Genomic DNA, 21,988 nt, shown 5'->3' on the forward strand with positions numbered 1-21,988 from the left:
CCTGAGTTGGAAAGATCCCCTGGAGAAGGGACTCTACCCTCTCCAGTATTTTTGCCTGGAGAATTCCATGGAAAGAGACTTTCACAGTACCCTTTGCAAATGTCTGTGCTTTCCATATATATACATACGTATGGTAACTGTTCTTTCTTTTGTCTGTCTTCCCTTTCCTTTCCCTGTATCTTGTGGCTTCTCCACCTCTTTTACCTCCAATCACCGCCCACTCCTTGGATTCTTATTTCTGATCCCTGGCTCTTTACCTCTTCTAAAATGCAGTGTGCTTCACAGTGTAGTCAGAGATGTCAGGGGATGTTATTTCGGTATATTTTATATGGCATTTTCACATTAAATCTGTTTCATCTTAATATCCTCCACAATATCTCATCAGGTTTTTAACTCTCTAGAGTGGTTTGAGTTAATCCTTAGGGCAAACTCTCACAGGAGGATGTTGAGTTTTGTCATCTGATTTGATCTAATTGGAGCAGTGAGGTCCTCTTCTTGCCTTACACTGGGATGATGGTGTATGTCATCTGTCTTGCCTCCTTCAGTCAGAGGAAGGATGTTTCAATCTCATTTCCCCCTGACCCACCTGAGACATGGATCCAGTCTTTTTTTTTCCTTTCACACCACAGCTCTGTCACTTGTTTCTTAGGAATGTATGAAATGTGTGTATGTATGAAAATGCTTGTTTTATTCCTCCTGCTTTAGTCTGCATGGGACAAAGATGACAGAACTCTGGATGGTCAGAATTTCTTTTTCTTAATACTTATTTATTTATTCAGCTGCACCAGGTCTTTGCTGCGGCACGGGACCTTCGATCTTCGTCTTTGATCTTAGTTGCAGCATGTGAGATGTAGTTCCCTGACCAGGAGCTGATTGAACCTAGGCCCCCTGCATTGGGAGCATGCAATCTTAGCCCCTAGACCAGCAGGGAAATCCCCTGGATGGTCAGAATTCTTGATAAGCTGCACCTTTCTCCAGATGCAAGGAAGGCTGAGCCAAACCTCCCAGCTTTGCTTACAGGAGATTCTGTGCAGAGATAGCTCATGTATGATTAGCCTATAAGTGAACCTCTAAATGACCTGATTCTGTGGAAGCACCCATTTTTAGGGTGCAAGGATGTTTACGCCACTTCTCTCAGAGACTATACCTTCAGCAGTCTAGCTCATGACTTCTCAGTATAAGTTGTCACTGACTCAGTATATTATCTCATATTGAAACTATTACTTAGCATTGCCAGTATTTATTCACAGGACTCTTGAGAGTTGTGTGTGGCCATTTTCTATTTTGAGTAACAGAAACTGACCAGTGGTAGAGAACGGCTGAGTTCTGCAGCTGTTAGGCAACTTGCTCTTGTGTTCTGTTTATTGGAGTCCTCTTTTCCTTTACTGAGACTGTGAGCTTCTTACATTGGGACAGTGCCTATGATTGTAAGCCCAGCACTTAACATAATTTAAAGTGGTCTTTCTTTCTAAAACTTTGCATTTGAGCGAAATCTTTACTTTGGATTTCAGGTGGCTTCCTTTGGCCTCACCCTGTCACCAAGGCACTTTGTGGGGATTTGTGACTTCTTGGCTTGGCTGAGTGAAATATTGTGTCTCTCCCCAATAACACAGGAGGAAAGCCAAGCCTCCTCTTAGATTTTGTAGTTTCTTCAACTACTGGGCATGCTGAAGACAGTGAAACTTCCCATTTTTTCCCAAAGCCAAGACCCTGCTTCATCTGACAACACAGTTAAAGTAACTGACCCCAACCGTCTCCTTGGTGCTTTGGCAAACTATATTTATATCAAGCAGTCTAAAAGGATTTTTTGAGCTACTATTTATCCCAGCTGCTATTAGCTCAAGCCTCAGGAGTAGTTACTCTTGGTAGGTCTGCCAAGGTTGTCTCAAACACAACTCTCCCAGCCTGGTCACTTTGAAACCCGAGGTGCCTTGCCTAAAAGGAGAAAAAGACTCCATTTCTGTCTCACCCTTGTCCCTAGTATTCAACTCAAACTACACTGTGGGCTGGAGAAACTCTTGTTGGCCACGATGAGTAAACTAATCACCATTTATTATGTTTCTGTGTGAAGATGTGTCTCTAAGTTTGCAACAACTGATTTAACTTCCAAGTTTTAGAATATAAGCTGATGATAAGCTTAAATTCCCCATAGTGACTCCTAGCTTTGCAATAGTCTTGATAGTCTTAAAAATAGTGGTCGTAGAGAATGTATTGTTGTTTAGTTGGTAAGTCATGTCTGACTCTTTGCAACCACATGGACTGTAGCCCACCAGGCTCCTCTGTCCATGGGATTTCCTAGGCAAGAATACTGGAGTGGGGTGCCATTTCCTTCTCCAGGGGATATTCTTGGGTCAGGGATCCAACCTGTGTTTCCTGAATCGGCAGGAGGATTCTTTACCACTGAGCCACCAGGGAAGCCCAAAAAATACGTAGAGAATATTTACTCCCTCTGAATATTGCTGGCAAAGAAGGCTTTTTTTAAAAATGTACTGCGTATTCATATGCATGCCATGGTCCTTGTCAGTGTTTAAGTCCCTGGGTCTCTTCCCAGTTTGGACCTTTTGCCCCTTCTAGCTGCTCTCATCCTCCTGAATGACTGGAATTTCTCTTCCTATGTCCATCGCTTACATTTGAGGTATTTCTCGTGTAACCCTTTTACCAGTTTTTGATGCTGGCTTCTTCCAGTTGATTATTCCACATGTCTTGTATATTTGAAACCTCTTCCTCCGTTTCTCATTGAGTGTCAGAAGCCACCATCATGGCATGTACCCTGATTTCATGCCTCTAATACTGTTTTGCTCTTAATGGTTTATAGGAAACCCAGGATGAGTCAGCTGTGTTATGGTTGGATGAAATTCAAGGTGGAATCTGGCAGTCCAACAAAGACACCCAAGAAGCACAGAGGTGTATGTATCGGTTTGTTTTATTTCTGTTCTGATTAAGTGGGGAGTGGCAAGGTGTTCCATAGCTCAGTACTCAGCTTGACCAAGATAAAGGGCTGGGGATTCTCTGATTGCCTAGTGGTTAGGATTTGGCGCTTTCACCGCGGAGGCCCAGGCTCTATCCCTGAACGGGGAACTATCCCACTGGCCCGGTGGTATGGCCAAAATTTAAAAAAAAAAAGATAGTTGTAGGGGGAACAGTATGCTAGTACGCAAATCTAGATGCTTTCTAAACTATTTCAGTAACAGTTCTCTCCTGGGGTAGTTGCCTTAGGAATCTTTGCCATCAATGAAGCAGTGGAGAAAGGCGATGTTGGCAAAACACTCAGCGCACTTCGTTCCCCGGACGTCGGCTTGTATGGCGTCATCCCCGAATGTGGTGAAACTTACCAGAGTGACCTTGCTGAAGCCAAGAAGAAAAAACTGGCAGCAGGTGAGTTATGGGTAAATCAGTCTGTGTCAGTAAGTAAGAGCTTAGAAATGTCATGGAACAGAGGAAGAGGAAAGGGCCAAGCTATAGGGAAAGGCACTGTATACAGTACGGGGCTTACTGCACAAGGAGATAATATTCTCGTGTTTAAAAGTAACTCTTTTTTCCCCTTGAGTATGGCTAATGTTAACAAGGTCAATTTTCTGAAAATGTTTCTTTCATAGGATATAGTTCTGATTACCTAAGCTTATAAGATACTTAAAAGTAGTTCATCTGCAGAAAGGGGGGAATAAAGATAAGATATTTTATCCCATTTTATGCCTCCCTCCCTTTTTTTTTTTTGAAAATCAACTAGAGAGACTGAATGGTTGCAAGTCTTTTATGAGAATAGTTTTCTGACACACATGGTCTTACTCCAGTGTAGGCTTTGAAAGGAACAGAGGTAGACGAGCTCAGTTTGCCCACGTGGACTTCATAGGGGTTTTCTTTTTATAGTGTGGACATGAATGAGCTAAATGAGACGTTACAGAGCCATAATTTAAGAGGCACTTAGGACCCCTGTTTACCCTCACAGACCCGAGGGGCACGTTTTGGGAACGGTCTCCATTTAGGTTGTTCAGCCTGATCAGAGTGATCCTATAGGATTAGACATGTGGCTGTGGGGAGTGTGGCTCTGAGTTGCTCTGATCTTTCCTTTATTTCATGTCAGGAGATAACAACAGCAAGTGGGTGAAGCACTGGGTGAAAGGTGGATATCATTATTACCACAATCTGGAGACCCAGGAGGGAGGATGGGACGAGCCCTCAGACTTTGTGCAGAATTCCATGCAACTTTCTCGGGAGGAGATCCAGGTAGGTCACATTTCTTTACAAAAGAAGAAGCTGAGAGACAGTACCTGTAGTTTAGAGGTTAGAGGTTATACTACTTAGGAAGAACAAGGGTGTGTGGTCAGAAGCCCTAGACTAAAAGTAAGGCTACAGGAAAGATCCTACTGTACAGCACAGGGAACTCTGCTCAATGTGATGTGGCAGCCTGGATGGGAGGGGAGTTTGGGGAGAATGGATACATGTATATGTATGGCTGAGTCACTTTGCCATTCACCTGAAACTGTCACAACATTGTTAATTGGCTATAGTCCAATATAAAATAAAAAGGGTTTAAAAATAAATAATAAATTTTAAAAAATAAAATTAAGGCTATATAACTAATTTGGAATAATTTTTTTCTAGTACAAGTCCCTCAGATCTAAATTAGTAGAATATCTGGATTATAGAATTAGATCAGATAAATTGTGTGCTTTTTTTTGTTTTTTAAGAAAACTTGGATGGTCCAGCAAAAAAGAAAAATGAAAAGTTGTTCTGACACCTCATTAAATACAACTACTCTTAATCTTTCCCAATTTACATATTTAATCTCTTTTCTGACTGTCCTACAAACTCCAAACTTTACTTATTAGAATATAGCCTGCACTTTCACATAAAGTTAGCATTTTTTTATCGCAGCTTTCAAAGCACATCTTTACCATCCCCTATGTCTTTGCTGATGCTGTTCATTCTTTTTAGAATTTCTTCATTCATTTGACACTTTCTGAACACCTCCTATCTTCCTACATGTACCAGATATTCTTCTGCGCATTAGAGGTATAATCATAAACAAAACAAAGTCCCTGCTGTGAGATGTCCCTCCCCTGCCATCTGCATCTGTCAAAATTCTGGCTGTCCAGGCACACCCATCTCAAGAGTCACCTCTTCTGTGTAACATAGATCAGTGCTCTCCAGAACTTCACATGTGTGTGTGAATCACCTGGGGATCCTAGTGACGTGAAGACTGACTCTTTGGGTCTGACATGAGGCCTGAAATTCTACATTTCTGACCAGCTCCCAGGTGATACTGGTGCTGCTGGTTCAAGGATATAGTTTTAAATACCACCTACAGACATAATCATGTCTCCCTTGTCTTTGAAAAAAAAAAAAAGACAAAAATTTTAATCCTCTAGAGCTCTCCTGATTCAGTCTTGCCTGTAGGTTCATACTCTGTTCTTACTAAATGCCTTTAAGTTTGTCCGTCCTTCATGAATTCATTTTCCATTACCATTCATGTCTTAGCTCATGGCTATCCAGCTCTTACTTTAGTAAACCTCCTGCTTTAGAATGCATCAGTGGCCTTTTAATTGCCAAGTTCAGCGAGGAGCTGTGCTCTCATCATAGGTGGCCTCTCAGTGTGTTCGCTTCTTTAAACCCTCGACTCTTTCGGCTTCTCCAGTGCTCTTCTCTTCTGGTTCTACTTCCGAGTGTCCCTTCTTAACCTCCCTCTCCTTTCGTTTCCTCTGACTCCACTTGTGTTATATTTGGGTTCCATCAGCCCCCTTCTTTTCCTGTATAGTCTTCCTCAGTCATCTCATTCAAGCCGGTAGCCCCAACTTTCGCCTGTGTGCTTGCAAAGCTCAGTCTTGGTCCTTCAGACTCGCTGCCTGCCACCTCCTCACCACCAGGTGTGCCTTTGCGTCTGCAGTCTAGAAGTCCAGCAGACACCTCAGCACAGTTTGACAGGAACATCAGGGCTGGAATAGTACATAAGGGTGTATTTTTTTTTTCCTCACATAAAGTAATTCTGGAGTTGAGCATCCAGGGAAGGTGTAGTGGCTCCACAGTCAGGTCTGTCCCAAGGTCCTCTGTCTTCCTGCTCTGCCATTCTCAAGGTCACCTTGTCCTCCAGAAGGAAGGCAGGCAGGCAGTAGGAAGACGGGGAGGAGAGCAGACAGGCCTGTTGCCAGCTGTCTGTCTCTCTTAAAGAGCTTTCCTTCCCAAAGATCTTACCAAGCTGCTCTGCTTGCATCCCATGGACTGTCCCTAGGTCATATAGTCTTTTTGTTTCTGTTTATTTGGGTTTTTTTTTTTTTTTTTTTTGCTGCACTGCATGTCATGTGGGATCTTAATTCCCTGACCAGGGACCAAACCCATCCCCCTGCAGTGGAAGCACAGAATCCTAACCATGGGACTACCAGGGAGGTCCTCATGTAGTCTTTTAACTGTACACATTGTGGCCCGGAGGCGGGGGAAATAGCTCTGACATCAAAGATAAGAAGGGACTATGGCTATCAGGTGGGTTTGCAGGTGTTCTCAGTAACCATTCTCAGCACTCCTGCCCTCACCCAGCGTGATCCAGGGCTGCTCTCACTTGGATCATATGCCACCAGGATTCTAATTCACCCGCTCACGCTAATCTATCAGCTACTCAACTAACCATGCTGCTTTTCTAAAAACACATCTGATGGTTTTATTCCTCTTTGAAGGTTTGCTGGTTCTCCGGAGCTGGTAGTAACAGTCCAAACATACTAGGCTGCTTCTCCAGACCGTCTGTAGTCTGTCCACTCCCCCACAGGGCCCTCCTCTGTGGCGTTCCAGGTGCTCCAGGCCTTGGTGGCACCTGTCTCTCTGTCTTCTTGTCAGTATGACCCCAGATCAGCAAGCACATTTCCTGGGATGGTCAGCATTAGGTAGGTGAGTGAGTAAAGGAAATGATATGAGGTCAAAGAAGGTCACATTTTTTACTCTTTACCAGGGGATGTGAGGGCAACTTGGCCTTGAAAAATAGACCTGAAGTCTTCATTCCTGTTTCTTGGCTAAAGGTCTAGTATAGGGACTTCCCTGGTGGCTCAGTGGTAAAGAACCCACTTGCCAATGCAGGAGGCATGGTTTTGATCCCTGGTCCAGGAAGATCCCACATGCCATGAGGTCACTAAGCCTGTGCACCGCAACTATAGCCTTGGCAAGCTGTGAGCGTTAGTGTGTGCACTGCAGATGACACCATGTTAAAACTCTGTATGTGTATGTCTTCTCACATGACTGATGTGTTTTCAGAGTTCCATCTCTGGGGTAACGGCTGCGTATAACCGGGAACAGCTTTGGCTGGCCAACGAAGGCTTGATCACCAAGCTTCAGGCTTGCTGCCGGGGGTACTTAGTCCGACAGGAGTTCCGATCCAGGATGAATTTCCTGAAGAAACAGATCCCGGCCATCACCTGCATTCAGGTATTTCAGAGCCTTCTATGTGCAGACAGCAAGGGGGCTTCCAGAGCAAGACTGATGAACAGTCAGCACCTACAGTCGAGTGTCTGAGTGTGTGATGAACAGTCAGCACCTGCAGTTGAGTGTCTGAGTGTGAACAGTACCTACAGTCGAGTGTCTGAGTGTGATGAACAGTCATCACCTGTAGTCGAGTGTCTGAGTGTAATGAACAGTCAGCACCTACAGTCGAGTGTCTGAGTGTGGTGAACAGTCAGTACCTACAGTCAAGTGTCTGAGTGTGATGAATAGTCAGCACCTACAGTCAAGTGTCTGGGTGTGATGAATAGTCAGAGCCTATAGTCAAGTGTCTGGGTGTGATGGACAGTCAGAATCTACAGTCAAGTGTCTGGGTGTGATGCACAGTCAGAGCCTACAGTCGAGTGTCTGGGTGTGATGAACAGTCAGTGTCTATGATCGACTGTCTGAGTGGGATTTTGGCTTCTGACCATCCCTTTCTCTACTGCCACATAATCAGCGTGTGCTTAATGGTATTCAGTGGCATTTGTCCAGCTCAGTGGCAGTTCTCGGCACCTCACCGTCTCCTAAGACTATTCCTTTACGTGAGATTTGAATATGGAGAGAAGCAACTCTGATTTTGCTTCAGTGATAGGGAAGCTCGGAAAGAATTCTGAGTTAGGAGTTATGACTCCAGCACTGTCAGGTGGTGGCGAGCCTCTTCTCTGAGTTTGTGTCCTCCTCTGTAAATGCGGATGCTAATGTTTATCTTACCTTCCTCACCAATTGGTTGTGAGGAGCCAGTGTCAGCATCTGTGTGGATGCCCTTTGAAAAGTGCCCAGCGCTGTGCTCACCTCCAACAGGTGGAAGTTGGCCAGGTGCTCTCCTGGTGGAGGTGCAGCCCAGTCTCTCTTTCCCCTATCACAGGTGGGCATGGTCCTTTTTAAAGCTGTATCACGAATTGGTCTTGGGGGAGATTTTTTAAACTTCCTATGACCCTTGGGAAATGATGCATATTCTGTAACATTTGGATTTCAGTCTCAGTGGAGAGGATACAAGCAGAAGAAGGCATACCAAGACCGCTTGGCTTACCTGCGCTCCCACAAAGATGAAGTTATAAAGGTACGTATCCTGGGCGGGGTTTCTCGTCAGCATGGCACGCGAGCGTGACATGTGTGGAGATGAAGGGCTCTTCTCATTTCTGGGACCCCCTCTCCTTCTCCACAGATCCAGTCTCTGGCAAGGATGCACCAAGCTAGAAAGCGCTATAGAGAACGCCTGCAGTATTTCCGAGATCATGTGAGTACCCCTGGGAGAGAAGCACCCATAGAATCGATTTTGCTGTGTTTGCAGTGGACAGATGAATTGAGAAATATCTTCTTTTGTGTCCCTTAGATAAATGACATTATCAAAATCCAGGCTTTTATCCGGGCAAACAAAGCTCGTGATGACTACAAGACTCTCAGTGAGTAACTGTGGCTCAGCAGAGAAGAGTTGAGGCAGTGGCTGAGAGCCATCGGGTTCTGGGTATTCTCCACGGATCTCTTTTCTTGTCCTGCAGGCAAGGCTTGGGGGGCAGGGTGCTGCTTGTGACTGAAGCTCCTTTGCTAACCCAGGGCTTGGTGTCTTGCTGCTTGCCGTATCTGCCTTCCACATAACAACACAGCAATAGCATGACCAGGAAGATTGCACTTGGTGGTTGTCTCTGCACATCTCAAAAATAAACGAATGTCTTACGTGTGAATAGAGCTGCTTTTGTTTTCTTTTTAAAATATAAGACAATGCTGATGCTTTCCAAGACACAGAACTTCTTCTGAATGCCATTCCTCATCTGACACATGCTTTCTCTCTGTCAGTCAACGCCGAGGATCCGCCTATGATTGTGGTCCGGAAATTCGTCCACCTGCTCGACCAAAGTGACCAGGATTTTCAGGAGGAGCTCGATCTTATGAAGATGCGGGAAGAGGTTATTACCCTTATCCGTTCTAACCAGCAGCTGGAGAATGACCTCAATCTCATGGATATCAAAATCGGACTGCTGGTGAAAAATAAAATTACACTGCAGGTATGGTCCAGTGCCAGCCAGGGCCTTGGAGCACTGTCCTACTTGACACGTCTGCCTCCCCCCTTTACGCCTTACAGGGCTGGCTTTCTTCTCAGTGAATGCTGTACGTTTTCTTTTATGTTATATAAGAAATGAAATTATTTGATCATATAGCTTTACACAGAGAAGTCTTATCCATCCAGTGGCTAAGACTGTGCTTGCAGTGCAGTGGGCCGGGGTTCCATCCCGGGTCAGGGAAGTAGATCCCACATGGCACAACTACAAGTCTGCTTGCCACAGCTAAGACCTGGGCAGCCAAATAAGTATTTTTTAAAAATAGAAAAGCATAGATAAAAATCATCCCATAATTCTACTGCTCTAACAATCATTTTGTATCCTACATTTTTATTTAATATAGAGGATAAGATACATTTTATATGATATCATCACAAATATTTTTAATGGCAGTGTAATAATTGATCAGGAAGTAGTCTGAGTCACATCTTTTTCCAGACTATTTGGCATTTTCAACTTTTTTATTACAGAATAATACTGCAGTTAATGTTTCAGTGTATGTAGCTTTTATTGTATATAAGACTTTGTAAGGTAGACTCCTAGAAGCTGGTTTCCTGAATCAATGGACATTTTTAGGATTAGGTTCTTTATAAGTAGATTTGAGTAGGAATAGATTTGATTGATACTGAAAATAGGATTCAATGTAGTGATTCCAAGGGCTTACCAGGTGTCTTAGTGGTAAAGAATCAGCCTGCCAAGCAGGAGATGGGAGTTCGATTCCTGGGTTGGGAAGATCCCCTGGAGGAGGTCGTGTCAACCCAGTCCAGTATTCTTGCCTGGAGAATCCCATGATCAGAGGAGCCTGGTGGGCTGCAGTCCATGGGGTCACAAAGAGTCAAACACGACTGAGTGACTAAAACAGCAACAGCAGATGGAAGTGATTCTAAGATATGTAATGGGATCTGCCAGTGCAGTAGACCTTCATGAAAGTTTTTAGGTGCTAAAAACCTGTCCGTAATGCCCAGAGTTGCATCTTTGAAAGCGTTTTGATTTATGTATATATTTGTTTGTTTACAGGATGTGGTTTCCCACAGTAAAAAACTTACCAAAAAAAATAAGGAACAGTTGTCTGATATGATGATGCTAAATAAACAGAAGGGAGGTCTGAAGGCTTTGAGCAAGGAGAAGAGAGAGAAATTGGAAGCGTATCAACACTTATTTTATTTACTGCAGGTGAGTGGCTCCTGGAATCAGTACTGTAAAATTTAGTTAACTTTTTTCTCAAGAAAACCTTATGCATGGATCTCTGTGGAAGTCTTTCTGATTTCCACTGAGGGGTGAGCAAAGGGCTTGTCTTATTTTTCTTTTATTATTCAGGTACATCCTGATCCTTCAAGCTGAAAAGTCTTGAATATTTGTGCCAGCCTTCACGTTACATGGAAATCACTTATCCCGTGGTTTATGTTTCAGACCAACCCCACCTACCTGGCGAAGCTGATCTTTCAGATGCCCCAGAACAAGTCCACCAAGTTCATGGACTCTGTGATCTTCACTCTCTACAACTATGCCTCCAATCAGCGTGAGGAGTACCTGCTCCTGCGGCTCTTCAAGACAGCCCTGCAGGAGGAGATCAAGTAGGGACAGATTTCTGCAGGGCTGGGAACCCCTCCACTCCATCACAGATGCTACCAGTTAGAGATTCAGGCCAGATGCTACCAGTTAGAGATTGAGGCCTGTCTGTGCCTTTTCTCCACACTGTGATATGTGTGAAATACTTTAAAGAAGCATCTGTTTTTTATATAACATAATAATATATAGTATAGAACTTCCCTGGTGGCTCAGCTATAAAGAACCACCTCCCAACACAGGAGATGTGGGTTCTATCCTTGGGTCTTTCTGATCCAAGGATAGAACTGCAGAAGGAAATGGCAGTCCGCTCCAGTATTCTTGCCTGGGAAATCCCATGGACGGAGGAGCCTGATGGGCTACAATCGATAGGGTTGCAAAGACTCGGACACGACTTAGGGATTAAACCACAACAGCAATATATGTTATACACTAATGCAAGCTAATTATACTAAAAGTACTGATTAATTACATGTATACCACATATATGTGTATATATATGTGGTATACATGTAATTAATTGGTCTTCCCTGGGGGCTCAGATGGTAAAGAATCTGCCTGCAATGGGGGAGACCTGGGTTTGATCCCTGGGTCGTGAAGATCCTCTGGAGAAAGGAATGGCAACCCACTCCAGTATTCTTACCTGGAAAATCCCATGGACAGAGAAGCCTGTTGGGCTACAGACCGTGGGATCACAAGAGTTAGACATGACTGAGCCATTAACAGTTTCACTTTCACTTTTTCATGCTATGTGTACTACACCCAATATAAACTAATCATGTATACACAAGATAAAACTAATATGCTAATGAACTGATATAAACACTAATATAAAGTGTTGCTGTTTCTGGGGAGATGATAGAATAAGACATTTTATTTGCCAGTAATTTTAGAAACATTCTGTATTAAGATAGAATTGTTAAAAAACTGATCCAAACAGGAAACTTTCCCATCTTTAGCTAATAAGAGACCCGATCATGTTCCCATGATAAGAGTTTGCAGCAGCAGGCAGGTTCTGTATTCAGATGAGAATCAGGAAAGTTTCTAGAGAAAGCATGTACCCACCTCTTTCCAGCTACTTCTGTTTTTAAGGAGATGGAGTCTTTAAGTAGGAAGGATCTGAAAGTTGGTAGATTCGTGATTAGTTTGAATTGAACTTGTTTCTTGTGTTTTACAGGTCGAAAGTAGATCAGATTCAAGAGATTGTGACAGGAAATCCAACAGTTATTAAGATGGTTGTGAGTTTCAACCGTGGCGCCCGGGGCCAGAATGCACTCAGACAGATCTTGGCTCCAGTGGTGAAGGAGATCATGGATGACAAGACCCTCAACATCAAAACTGACCCCGTGGATATTTACAAGTCTTGGGTTAACCAGATGGAGTCCCAGACAGGAGAGGCGAGGTATGATCATCACAGCCCCTGTTTCTTTCATGCTCTTAGTATTTTCTCTCTCTTTTTAAGCAGTTAATATTTTTTTGATTTGAAAGTTAGTAATTGTTCAAATAGTTTTTCCATAGAAACCTCTTCTTTAAGTAGTTGAGTTGGTAAGTTGGTAATTTCTTCACTTATTTAGCAAATATTTATAGAGTACTTCCTAAGTGCCAGACAGTGGGTTAAATGCACATATAGCAATACGATATTGGGGACTTCTGTGGCGGTTCAGTGGTTAAGACTTCACTTTCTAAGTGGGGTGGAGTGTGGGTAATCTCTTGTTGGGGAGCTGAGATCCCACATGCCTCTCAGCCAGAACAAAACGTAAAACAGAAGCAATATTGAAACAAATTCAATAAAGACTTAAAAAAATGGTCTACATTAAACAAACAAACAAATAAAAAAATACAATAACAGATGAGACATACAATAATGATTGAAACCAACACACTCCCTGCCCTCTGTTCATAGTTTGGAGAGATGAGACAGGTACATAGAAATGAAGTTGCAAGCTGAGAGGAGTTTTGTGAAGTTTTGTAGTTTTGTAGGGAGCTGTGATGAAGCATACAAGTGGGAGCTAACTTAGAGTGGTTGATGAGAGCCTCTCTGAGTGGGTGAGCGTCACGTGGCAGAGGCTGGAGGATGTGATGGGCCCTGCCGAGTGCAGAGTCTTCCTGTGCAAATGTTGGCAGATGAAAGGAGCTCAGAGAGCCTAGGACTGGAAGGACACAGGCATCGCAGAAATGGGGTTAGGTGGGAAGAGACACCTGGATCTGAGTGAGATATCTATGTTCTGTGAGAGGGAACAGGAGATGCTGTGGGCAAATGATGAGCTGCCCTGGAACACTGCAAGTTAGGCCAACTAAATTACCATAATCCAGGAGACTTCTGTGCCTGGGCCATAGTTTAACACCTACGTTAATACATCCAGAGCAGGAATTTGTCACCAGAATATGGGAAATGCTGGGGAATACAGCTCAGAGAGCCAAAATGTTTCTGATTTTATCTAGCTTGGGTGAGGGCTAGAGATGTGAGCAGCGTGATCTGCAGTGGGCCTCTCATTTGGTGTAGAGTAGGGTTAGATCATCGGAGAAGGCAATGGCACCCCACTCCAGTACTCTTGCCTGGAAAATCCCATGGATGGAGGAGCCTGGTGGGCTACAGTCCATGGGGTTGCTAAGAATCGGACACAACTGAGCGACTTCACTTTCATTTTTCACTCTCATGCATTGGAGAAGGAAATGGCAACCCACTCCAGTGTTCTTGCCTGGAGAATCCCAGGGACAGGGGAGCCTGGTGGGCTGCTGTCTATGGGGTCGCACAGAGTCGGACACGACTGAAGCGACTTAGCAGCAGCAGTAGCAGCAGCAGGGTTAGATCATACATGAGGTTCTCGGGGGGTAATCTTCAAAATTCAGATCTCCTGTCCCTTAAATGGCTCTCCCTGGCTTCTGGGAAAGTCCAGACTTAGCAATACACACAGGGCCTTCCATGACCTGGCCTCTATTTATTTTAATGTTCTCATCTCTCCTCCTCATACCTCCTTGTGTTTGATCTTCTTTCCTAGAAGACTTTTTTTTTCTCCCATTTTTCTGAGTTCATATGTTCCTTCCTTATGGACGTCTTCTCGATTCCTCCAATCTGAGTAGAAGCCTCTTCTCTGTAGCATTGTAAGACTTCCGGTCAGCTTCTTATTGTTGCACGATGTGTTTACAGATACTTACGTGTGTGTCTCTCCCACACGTACAAATCGTGAGGAACTCGGGAAGCTATCATGTCTCTAGCACTTTGATCCCAAATGCCTATCGCAGTGCCTGGCACATAGATCTAGGCTCCAAAGTCACAGCTGAAAACCTGAGCCCCAGTTCCGGCCCCACCGTTGACCAGCTCTGTGAGCATAACAAAGTTACCTGGTCTCTCTGGGTCATTCTGCTTATGAAAGACACAGCCTCGCCTCAGGCTGTTGGTCTAGCATGCTGCTGTTGTTCATTTGCTAAGTCATGTCTGACTCTGCAACCCCGTGGACTGCAGCACACCTGTCCTCTGCTATCTCCCGGAGCTTGCTCAGACTCGTGTCCGTTGAGTCGGTGATGCCATCCAACTCTCATCCTCTGTTGCCCCCTTCTTCTCTTCCCCTCAATCTTTCCCAGCATCAGGGTCTTTTCATGAGTTGGCTCTTTGCATCAGATGGCTGAAGTATTGGAGCCGCAACATTAGTCCTTCTAATGTATATTCAGGGTTGATTTCCTTTAGGATGGACTGGTTGGATCTCCTTGCTGTCCAAGGGACTCTCAAGAGTCTTCAACAGCACAGTTAGAAAGCATCGGTCTTTGGCACTCAGCCTTCTTTGTGGTCCAGCTCTCACATCTGTACATGACTGCTGGAAGAGCCATAGTGTTGACTAGATGGACCTTTGTCCAGGAAAGGAAAATCTGTCACTGCTTCTACTTTTTCCCCTTCTATTTGCCATGAAGTTATGGTCTAACATACTTGTGGGTAATTTTTGCTTTCCCAGCAAACTGCCCTATGACGTGACCCCAGAACAGGCCCTCTCTCATGAGGAAGTCAGGACTCGGCTAGACAATTCCATCCGGAACATGCGGGCTGTGACTGACAAGTTCCTGGCAGCCATCATCAGCTCTGTGGACAAAATCCCGTGAGTGTCGCCCGCTGTGGCCCCCTTAGAGCCCAGCACTAGTGGCCTCCAGCTCCCAGTCCTTCTCACCAAGTTTTGTCTACCCTACAGCTACGGGATGCGCTTCATTGCCAAAGTGCTGAAGGACTCCTTACACGAGAAGTTCCCTGATGCTGGTGAGGATGAGCTGTTGAAGGTAAGACCAAAAGCTGGCACGTTCTTTCCCTTCCGATAATAGCCCTTGGAGGGAAAAGTGCCCAGACCAAGCCTGGCCTTCGACCTTCACTTTGTTTGTTTTAGTTGCTTAGTTGTGACTGCCCCTGTGAGAACCCATGGACTGGCCTGCTGGTCTCTGTCCATGGGATTCTCCAGGCGAGAATACTGGAGCGGGTTGCCATTTCCTTCTCCAGGACTAAGCCTGACCTTGAAAATGAAAAGTAAAGGTGAAAGTCTCTCAGTCGTGTCCAGCTCTTTGCGACCCCATGAACTATACAGTCCATGGAATTCTCTAGGCCAGAATACTGGAGTGGGTAGCTGTTCCTCTCCTTAGACCTTTAGTAATAAGGACCTTAGCATAGATTTTGTCAGTAGCTTGCCATTGAGCCTGAGGTTTTGAAAGTGATTGTAAACAGTAAGTGATACCTCTTTTAGTTCCTGTATAGTTCCTATGTTGTTCGAATGGCACATGGCTATCAACCAAGTGGAGAAGATGGATTTTTCTGTCTTGAGATAGCATTTCTTTGAGTCCTTTTTGCTGAAGACTTGCTCCCTCTGCTGGTGGCCAGATGAATGGTAGCAAGCACAGTTTGCGCTAAGGCTGTTGCTGATGACTCTTTCTTACTCAGCTGTGCTCCCTCTTTTTTTTTTTTCCTTAATCTGAACGCTTTTTTCTTCTCTCCTAGCTCTCTGCTTTCCTACAGTGAGGCCTCGATTCTAGACTTTCTGTTCAGGTGAATTCATTTTCTTTTTTTCTGAATGCAACTCCAGGGGAAATGCTTTGACTGTCTTTGAATTCTTCTGTAGAAGAGATATGTGTTGAGTGGCTTTGATTTCAGAGACATTAACTTGTCTGCCTTTGATGTCTGCAGCATGAGGATGGTGGGGGTTGGACAGATGACGCTAGGTCATGTTCAAGGATTTGTTTTAGCTTCTTAGAATGAGTGCCCACCTCCATGGTAATGAAAAGTACATGTGGCTGACACGGCTTTATCTGCTGCCGTGATATGTGGACAAAGAATGCCCTAAAATGCTGGATAACAGACTTCATGTCTACCATTTTTACCTTCAGAATCTGTTCTTTCATTGTAGTGATTTTCAGTTCTGTTCTCATTTTCTTTTTTTTTTCTGCATCCAGTTGAGGGATTTGGTCATTTTAGTTTCAGGCCTTGAGAAAAGGGGTGTGTGTGTGTGTGTGTAGAGTGTTCCCCCCCCCCTCCTCACAGGGCCACATATTCTGGTTTTGTTAGCAAAGTCATTTGTGGCTTACTTGTTGAAGTGGCTTTTAACACCCATTTCTTTTTCCTTTGTTCCCAGATTATTGGCAACTTGCTTTACTACCGATACATGAATCCAGCCATTGTTGCTCCTGATGCCTTTGACATCATTGACCTGTCGGCAGGAGGCCAGCTCACCACAGACCAACGTCGCAATCTCGGGTCCATTGCCAAGATGCTCCAGCACGCAGCTTCCAATAAGATGTTCCTGGGAGATAACGCTCATTTGAGCATTATTAATGAATACCTCTCCCAGTCCTACCAGAAATTCAGGTAAGGAGAAAGGGATGAGGTACATAAAATACTCTGTGGGCGTGTTTCTAACTCTTAAGGGTAAAAACGAGATGAAATACCACACCCAGAATTCCCTGGACCACAGTACCGTAGGATACGTGCCTGATGCGCTCAGAGCTCCAGATGATGATGAGGAACATATGCGAGCTATTAAAATGTGTTCTGGACTTCCCTGGTGGTCCAGTGATTGAGAATCCGCCCGCCAGTGCAGGGGACATGGGTTGGATCCCTGGTCTGGAAAGATTTCACATGCCGTGGAGCAACTAAGCCCATGTCCCGCACTGAGAGAAAGCCTGTGAGCAGCAGCAAAGACCCAACAGAGCCAAAATAGAGATGAAAAATAATATTTAAAAAATATTTTTAAAAAGTAAAATGTGTTCCTATGAAATAGACAATACTTAACATAAACATAATGTCTACATAGGCATGTGTTACTTTGCAGTCAGAGGAGAATTGGAGAGCACTTTTAGTATTTGTAAGTTAATCACTGAGTTGTGAGTTCAGGGCGTTGTCTTCGAGAGTTGGGTCCACTAACAACAACTGGTGTTTGAGAACCGTCTTAAATTACGGTTGAGCGGTTCTTGTGGGCAGAACTAGAATAAAGTGGAAAGAGCACCAACGTCCCAGGGCTGTCAGGCACAACGGACATGCTGTGGTTTCTCTCGAGTCAACCGTCTTGCCTGGCTTCTGTTTGAACTCACCGTTCTAAGGGTTTGTGGGGTATCCTTCCTTCATCAGCTTCTTAAACGCGTGGCACTTGTCGGGGCCCGGCTCCTGTGTTTATTTTCAGACGGTTTTTCCAAACTGCTTGTGATGTCCCAGAGCTTCAGGATAAGTTTAATGTGGATGAATACTCCGATTTAGTGACCCTCACCAAGCCAGTGATCTACATCTCCATCGGCGAGATCATCAACACCCACACGGTAAGTATTCTTCAGTGATGTAATTCCATTGCTCTGCCTTAATTGCCTTCTCTGGCTGCTGCCCACTGTCTCTGGACGCCAGATACCTCCCCATCCTTAGATCTTACTGACATTACATCTGCCTTGTTTCTTATCTTCCTTTGCTTATTTTTCTTAACTTTCTCCAAGTGATCCCCAGGCCACCTGTGTCAATATCATCTGGGCTGGCTTTTAAAAACGAAATTTCCGGAACCCCACCTCAGGCCAGCTGAATCAGAAGCCCCGTGGGTGGGCTTCAGAATTTCTGTTGTGACCCCTGATATAGTGACTGGATAAAATACTGTTTTTACAATTCATTCCTTTTCCCCTTTGGGGGCATATAGAACATGAAATGAGGAAGTAAAATGAAATTTCAGTGATTGTCATTTTTGACCACATCACCATGTAGGATTTGGCGAATGGCCCTGAATTAATAATAATGTTGATCTGATGCACTTTTCTCTGAATTAAAAGATATTATATACCAGAAGCTTTACGCGAAAGCATGAGTATGAGTCATTTGAACTGGTTGTAGAGTACATTGATAACTTGAGTATTGAAGTCTGTGAGCTTCCTTGTTCTTTCTTCTGTAGTAAAGTCGCTCAGTCATGTCTGACTCTTTGCGACCCCATGGACTTTAGCCTACCAGGCTCCTTTGTCCATGGGATTTTCCAGGCAACAGTACTGGAGTGGATTGCCATTTCCTTCTCCAGGGGATCTTCCCAACCCAGGGATCGAACCCGGGTCTCCTGCATTGCAGGCAAATGCTTTACCGTCTGAGCCACCAGTGAAGCTAGTTTTCTTCTGTATGGTGCATTTAAATCCTTTATAGCTGGTACTGAGATGGGAAACAGTGGAAACAGTGTCAGACTTTATTTTTGGGGGCTCCAAAATCACTGCAGATGGTGACTGCAGCCATGAAATTAAAAGACACTTACTCCTTGGAAGGAAAGTTATGACCAACCTAGATGGCATATTCAAAAGCAGAGACATTACTTTGCCAACAAAGGTCCGTCTAGTCAAGGCTATGGTTTTTCCTGTGGTCATGTATGGATGTGAGAGTTGGTCTATGAAGAAGGCTGAGTGCCGAAGAATTGATGCTTTTGAAGTGTGGTGTTGGAGAAGACTCTTGAGAGTCCCTTGGACTGCAAGGAGATCCAACCAGTCCATTCTGAAGGAGATCAGCCCTGGGATTTCTTTGGAAGGAATGATGCTAAAGCTGAAACTCCAGTACTTTGGCCACCTCATGCGAAGAGTTGACTCATTGGAAAAGACTCTGATGCTGGGAGGGATTGGGGACAGGAGGAGAAGGGGACGACAGAGGATGAGATGGCTGGATGGCATCGCTGACTCGATGGACGTGAGTCTGAGTGAACTCCGGGAGTTGGTGATGGACAGGGAGGCCTGGCGTGCTGCGATTCATAGGGTCGCAAAGAGTCGAACACGACTGAGTGACTGAACTGACTGACTGAGAGAGTACCAGTATTTCTTCTTCATACATCACAGGCCAGCATGTTGCTCTATGTGTCATGTTGTTTATTTGGGTCAGTCTGTTGAGGATTAACTTGTCAGTTCTTGAAAACACAGGAGTTTTGTTATCTAACCTCTTTTGTGCTGTTAGGTGGTGTGGGTGGGGCTGGGGGATGGTGGGTTGAGTGTGTGAATGGAATTGACCCTTGGATGTGTGGCTGCAGCTCCTGTTAGACCACCAGGATGCCATTGCCCCGGAGCACAATGATCCGATCCACGAGCTGCTGGACGACCTCGGCGAGGTGCCCACCATCGAGTCCCTGATAGGTAAGGTTCTGACGTAACTGCCTGGAAGCTGGAGATGGGGAGCGTGGCAGGAGTGCTGTGATTGTCTCCTCATCTGTCTCCACGCTGTTCGTGCTCCAATTACACATCAGGGAAGAAATGAGGTGCCATCCCCATCTGTTAGGAACTGAAGTCCAGTGGATAATGGACTCAAATATAATGCATATTATAAATGCTCAGATATAATACATATCTGAGGATGAGATGGTTGGGTGGCATCACCAATTCATTGGACATGAACTTGGACAAACTCTGGGAGATGGTGAGGGACAGGGAGGCCTGGCCTGCTGCAGTCTGTGGAGTCACAACAAGTCAGACACAACTTAGCAACTGAACAGCAGGAACAATACGTATAATCATGTAACTAGAAATGATAAGTCCTATAAAGGAAATGAACAGGATATTTTGAGAGAGAAATATTACAATGTTGATTTGTCAAACATTTATTATTTTATTAGGGATCCTTTGTCTTAATCATTTGGCATAATATTTTTTTTCTCACTAAAGGGTATCCTTGCCACTGTTCAACTGTCTTCTTAAACTTGCATTTTCTTTTATTTGAATTATCATCTATTCTCCAATGTCTTTTCTCTTTATCATATTGATTTATTTTTCCTACCCTTCCAAAACTTTAGGAGAAGGTGCTGGCAATTTAAATGACCCAAATAAGGAGGCACTGGCTAAGACGGAAGTGTCTCTCACACTGACCAATAAGTTCGATGTGCCTGGAGATGAGAATGCAGAAATGGATGCTCGGACCATCTTACTGAAGTGAGGATTGAAAGGAGGAGGAGTGGAGTGACTGTAACCCAGTGATCACGCCTGTCCCTTGGTCTTGCTGAATGAGTCCACTTGTTCATACCTAAAATGACCTTGGCCATTTAAGCCCAATACAATTCTGGTCATCTCCTGTAGTATAGTTGGCACAGAACTTACCTGCCTTATTTGCTAATGAGATGCTGAAATGAATTTGCATCTCTGAGATCCTGACCTTAGCGCCCACTCTGTCATAGCTGCAGGAGTGATCCTGGGGCTTCGAGTACCTGTGTTAGGGCTGCCCAGTGGGACTCTGGGAGGCGGTGTTTGTTCTGCTCCTGCTGAGGTCCCTTCAAGAGGAAGCAGGACAGGTGCTAATGTTCAGATGTCTCCTGAATCTCCTTTCAGCACAAAACGCTTAATTGTGGATGTCATCCGGTTCCAGCCGGGAGAGACCTTGACTGAAATCCTAGAAACACCAGCCACCAGTGAACAGGTAAAGTTTGGGGGTTATCGTGTACCGTAATTAGATGGACAGGTGCTCCTGTGGGGGGCATGTGACGGGTGACACAGATGGCGAGAGGCGGTCACTGGGAGGTGGGCCTGCATGTGTCTGCAGATGGCAGCATTCGGGGCTTCCTGAGAAAGCTGTTGGTCCCTAAATCCAGAGGTAGATGTTTCTAGGGCACAGAGCTCACTGGCACTTGCACACAGTCTGTTTGTGTGCTTTAATTTAACCTGAAACAGAATCAGTGAGTCTGCCCAGAAATTTATTGAATATTGTATTTCTAAAATTTTAAAAAATTTTATTGTTTTATTTTTTGGCTGTGCTGGGTCTTTGTTACTATATGAGGGCTTTCTCTGTTTGCCGTGAGCATGGGCTTCTGACTGCAGTGGCTTCTCTTGTTGCAGAGCACAGGCGGTGGGGCATGAGGGCTTCCGTAGTTCTGGAGCATGGGCTTAGTCGCCCCGAAGCATGTGGGATCTTCCCAGACCAGGGATGGAACTCATGTCTTCTGCATTGGCAGGTGGATTCTTAACCACTGGACCGCCAGGGAAGTCCTATAGTTAGAATTCTGCTAAATGCCTTGGTAGGTAGGAGAGAAGAGTAGAATATGGCTCCTGAGTTCTGTGAACTCATGATACATTTTGATATATGTGACATATAAACTGAAACAATTAGAAAACCACTGAAAATTCACCATGGTCTTGACCCTAAAAATAATAAAAATTAAGAAAGGGGCCAGTGAGGAGCAAAGCATCAGGAAGGTATGGGGCTTGAACCAAGGTTCCTCATTCACAGATGACAAAACTGAGACCCCCTTGAGGTTAAATAACTTGCCCACGATCATTTGCTTACAGTAGCAGAACCAAACTTGGATCTGGTTCTGTCTTGACTCCAGTTCATGCTCTTTATATCACATGATAAGCAGTAGTTTTGATATTAGAAGAAAAGGGAATATTGGGAAAGGAATTGCTCCAGGTTGGGAAAAATCACAACCTTTCTGAGTATAAACATCCATAGTATAAACAATTCAAAA

General features: G+C 44.5%; 1 protein-coding gene across 6 annotated transcripts in view; it reads left to right on the forward strand.

The window, feature by feature from the left end:
- The window catches only part of IQGAP1 (IQ motif containing GTPase activating protein 1), a 135,380-nt gene that overhangs the window by 100,722 nt on the left and 12,670 nt on the right, over window positions 1-21,988 (forward strand). For all 6 annotated transcript variants that reach the window (XM_086364465.1, XM_086364459.1, XM_086364460.1 and 3 more), the window contains 18 exons: window positions 2,816-2,906; window positions 3,208-3,375; window positions 4,082-4,224; window positions 7,234-7,404; window positions 8,435-8,518; window positions 8,624-8,695; window positions 8,792-8,861; window positions 9,253-9,461; window positions 10,533-10,688; window positions 10,926-11,089; window positions 12,259-12,483; window positions 15,029-15,169; window positions 15,260-15,344; window positions 16,682-16,914; window positions 17,726-17,858; window positions 19,571-19,673; window positions 20,327-20,462; window positions 20,856-20,943. In XM_086364465.1, the coding sequence (XP_086220591.1) occupies window positions 2,816-2,906; window positions 3,208-3,375; window positions 4,082-4,224; window positions 7,234-7,404; window positions 8,435-8,518; window positions 8,624-8,695; window positions 8,792-8,861; window positions 9,253-9,461; window positions 10,533-10,688; window positions 10,926-11,089; window positions 12,259-12,483; window positions 15,029-15,169; window positions 15,260-15,344; window positions 16,682-16,914; window positions 17,726-17,858; window positions 19,571-19,673; window positions 20,327-20,462; window positions 20,856-20,943 (2,472 nt within the window). The remainder of the gene's footprint in view (window positions 1-2,815; window positions 2,907-3,207; window positions 3,376-4,081; window positions 4,225-7,233; window positions 7,405-8,434; window positions 8,519-8,623; window positions 8,696-8,791; window positions 8,862-9,252; window positions 9,462-10,532; window positions 10,689-10,925; window positions 11,090-12,258; window positions 12,484-15,028; window positions 15,170-15,259; window positions 15,345-16,681; window positions 16,915-17,725; window positions 17,859-19,570; window positions 19,674-20,326; window positions 20,463-20,855; window positions 20,944-21,988) is intronic.

The sequence above is a fragment of the Bos grunniens genome, chromosome 21 (assembly GCF_055505025.1).
Source record: "Bos grunniens cultivar Pamir isolate PY7600 chromosome 21, Bosgru_T2T1.0, whole genome shotgun sequence".
In the NCBI taxonomy this organism is placed as follows: Eukaryota; Metazoa; Chordata; class Mammalia; order Artiodactyla; family Bovidae; genus Bos; species Bos grunniens.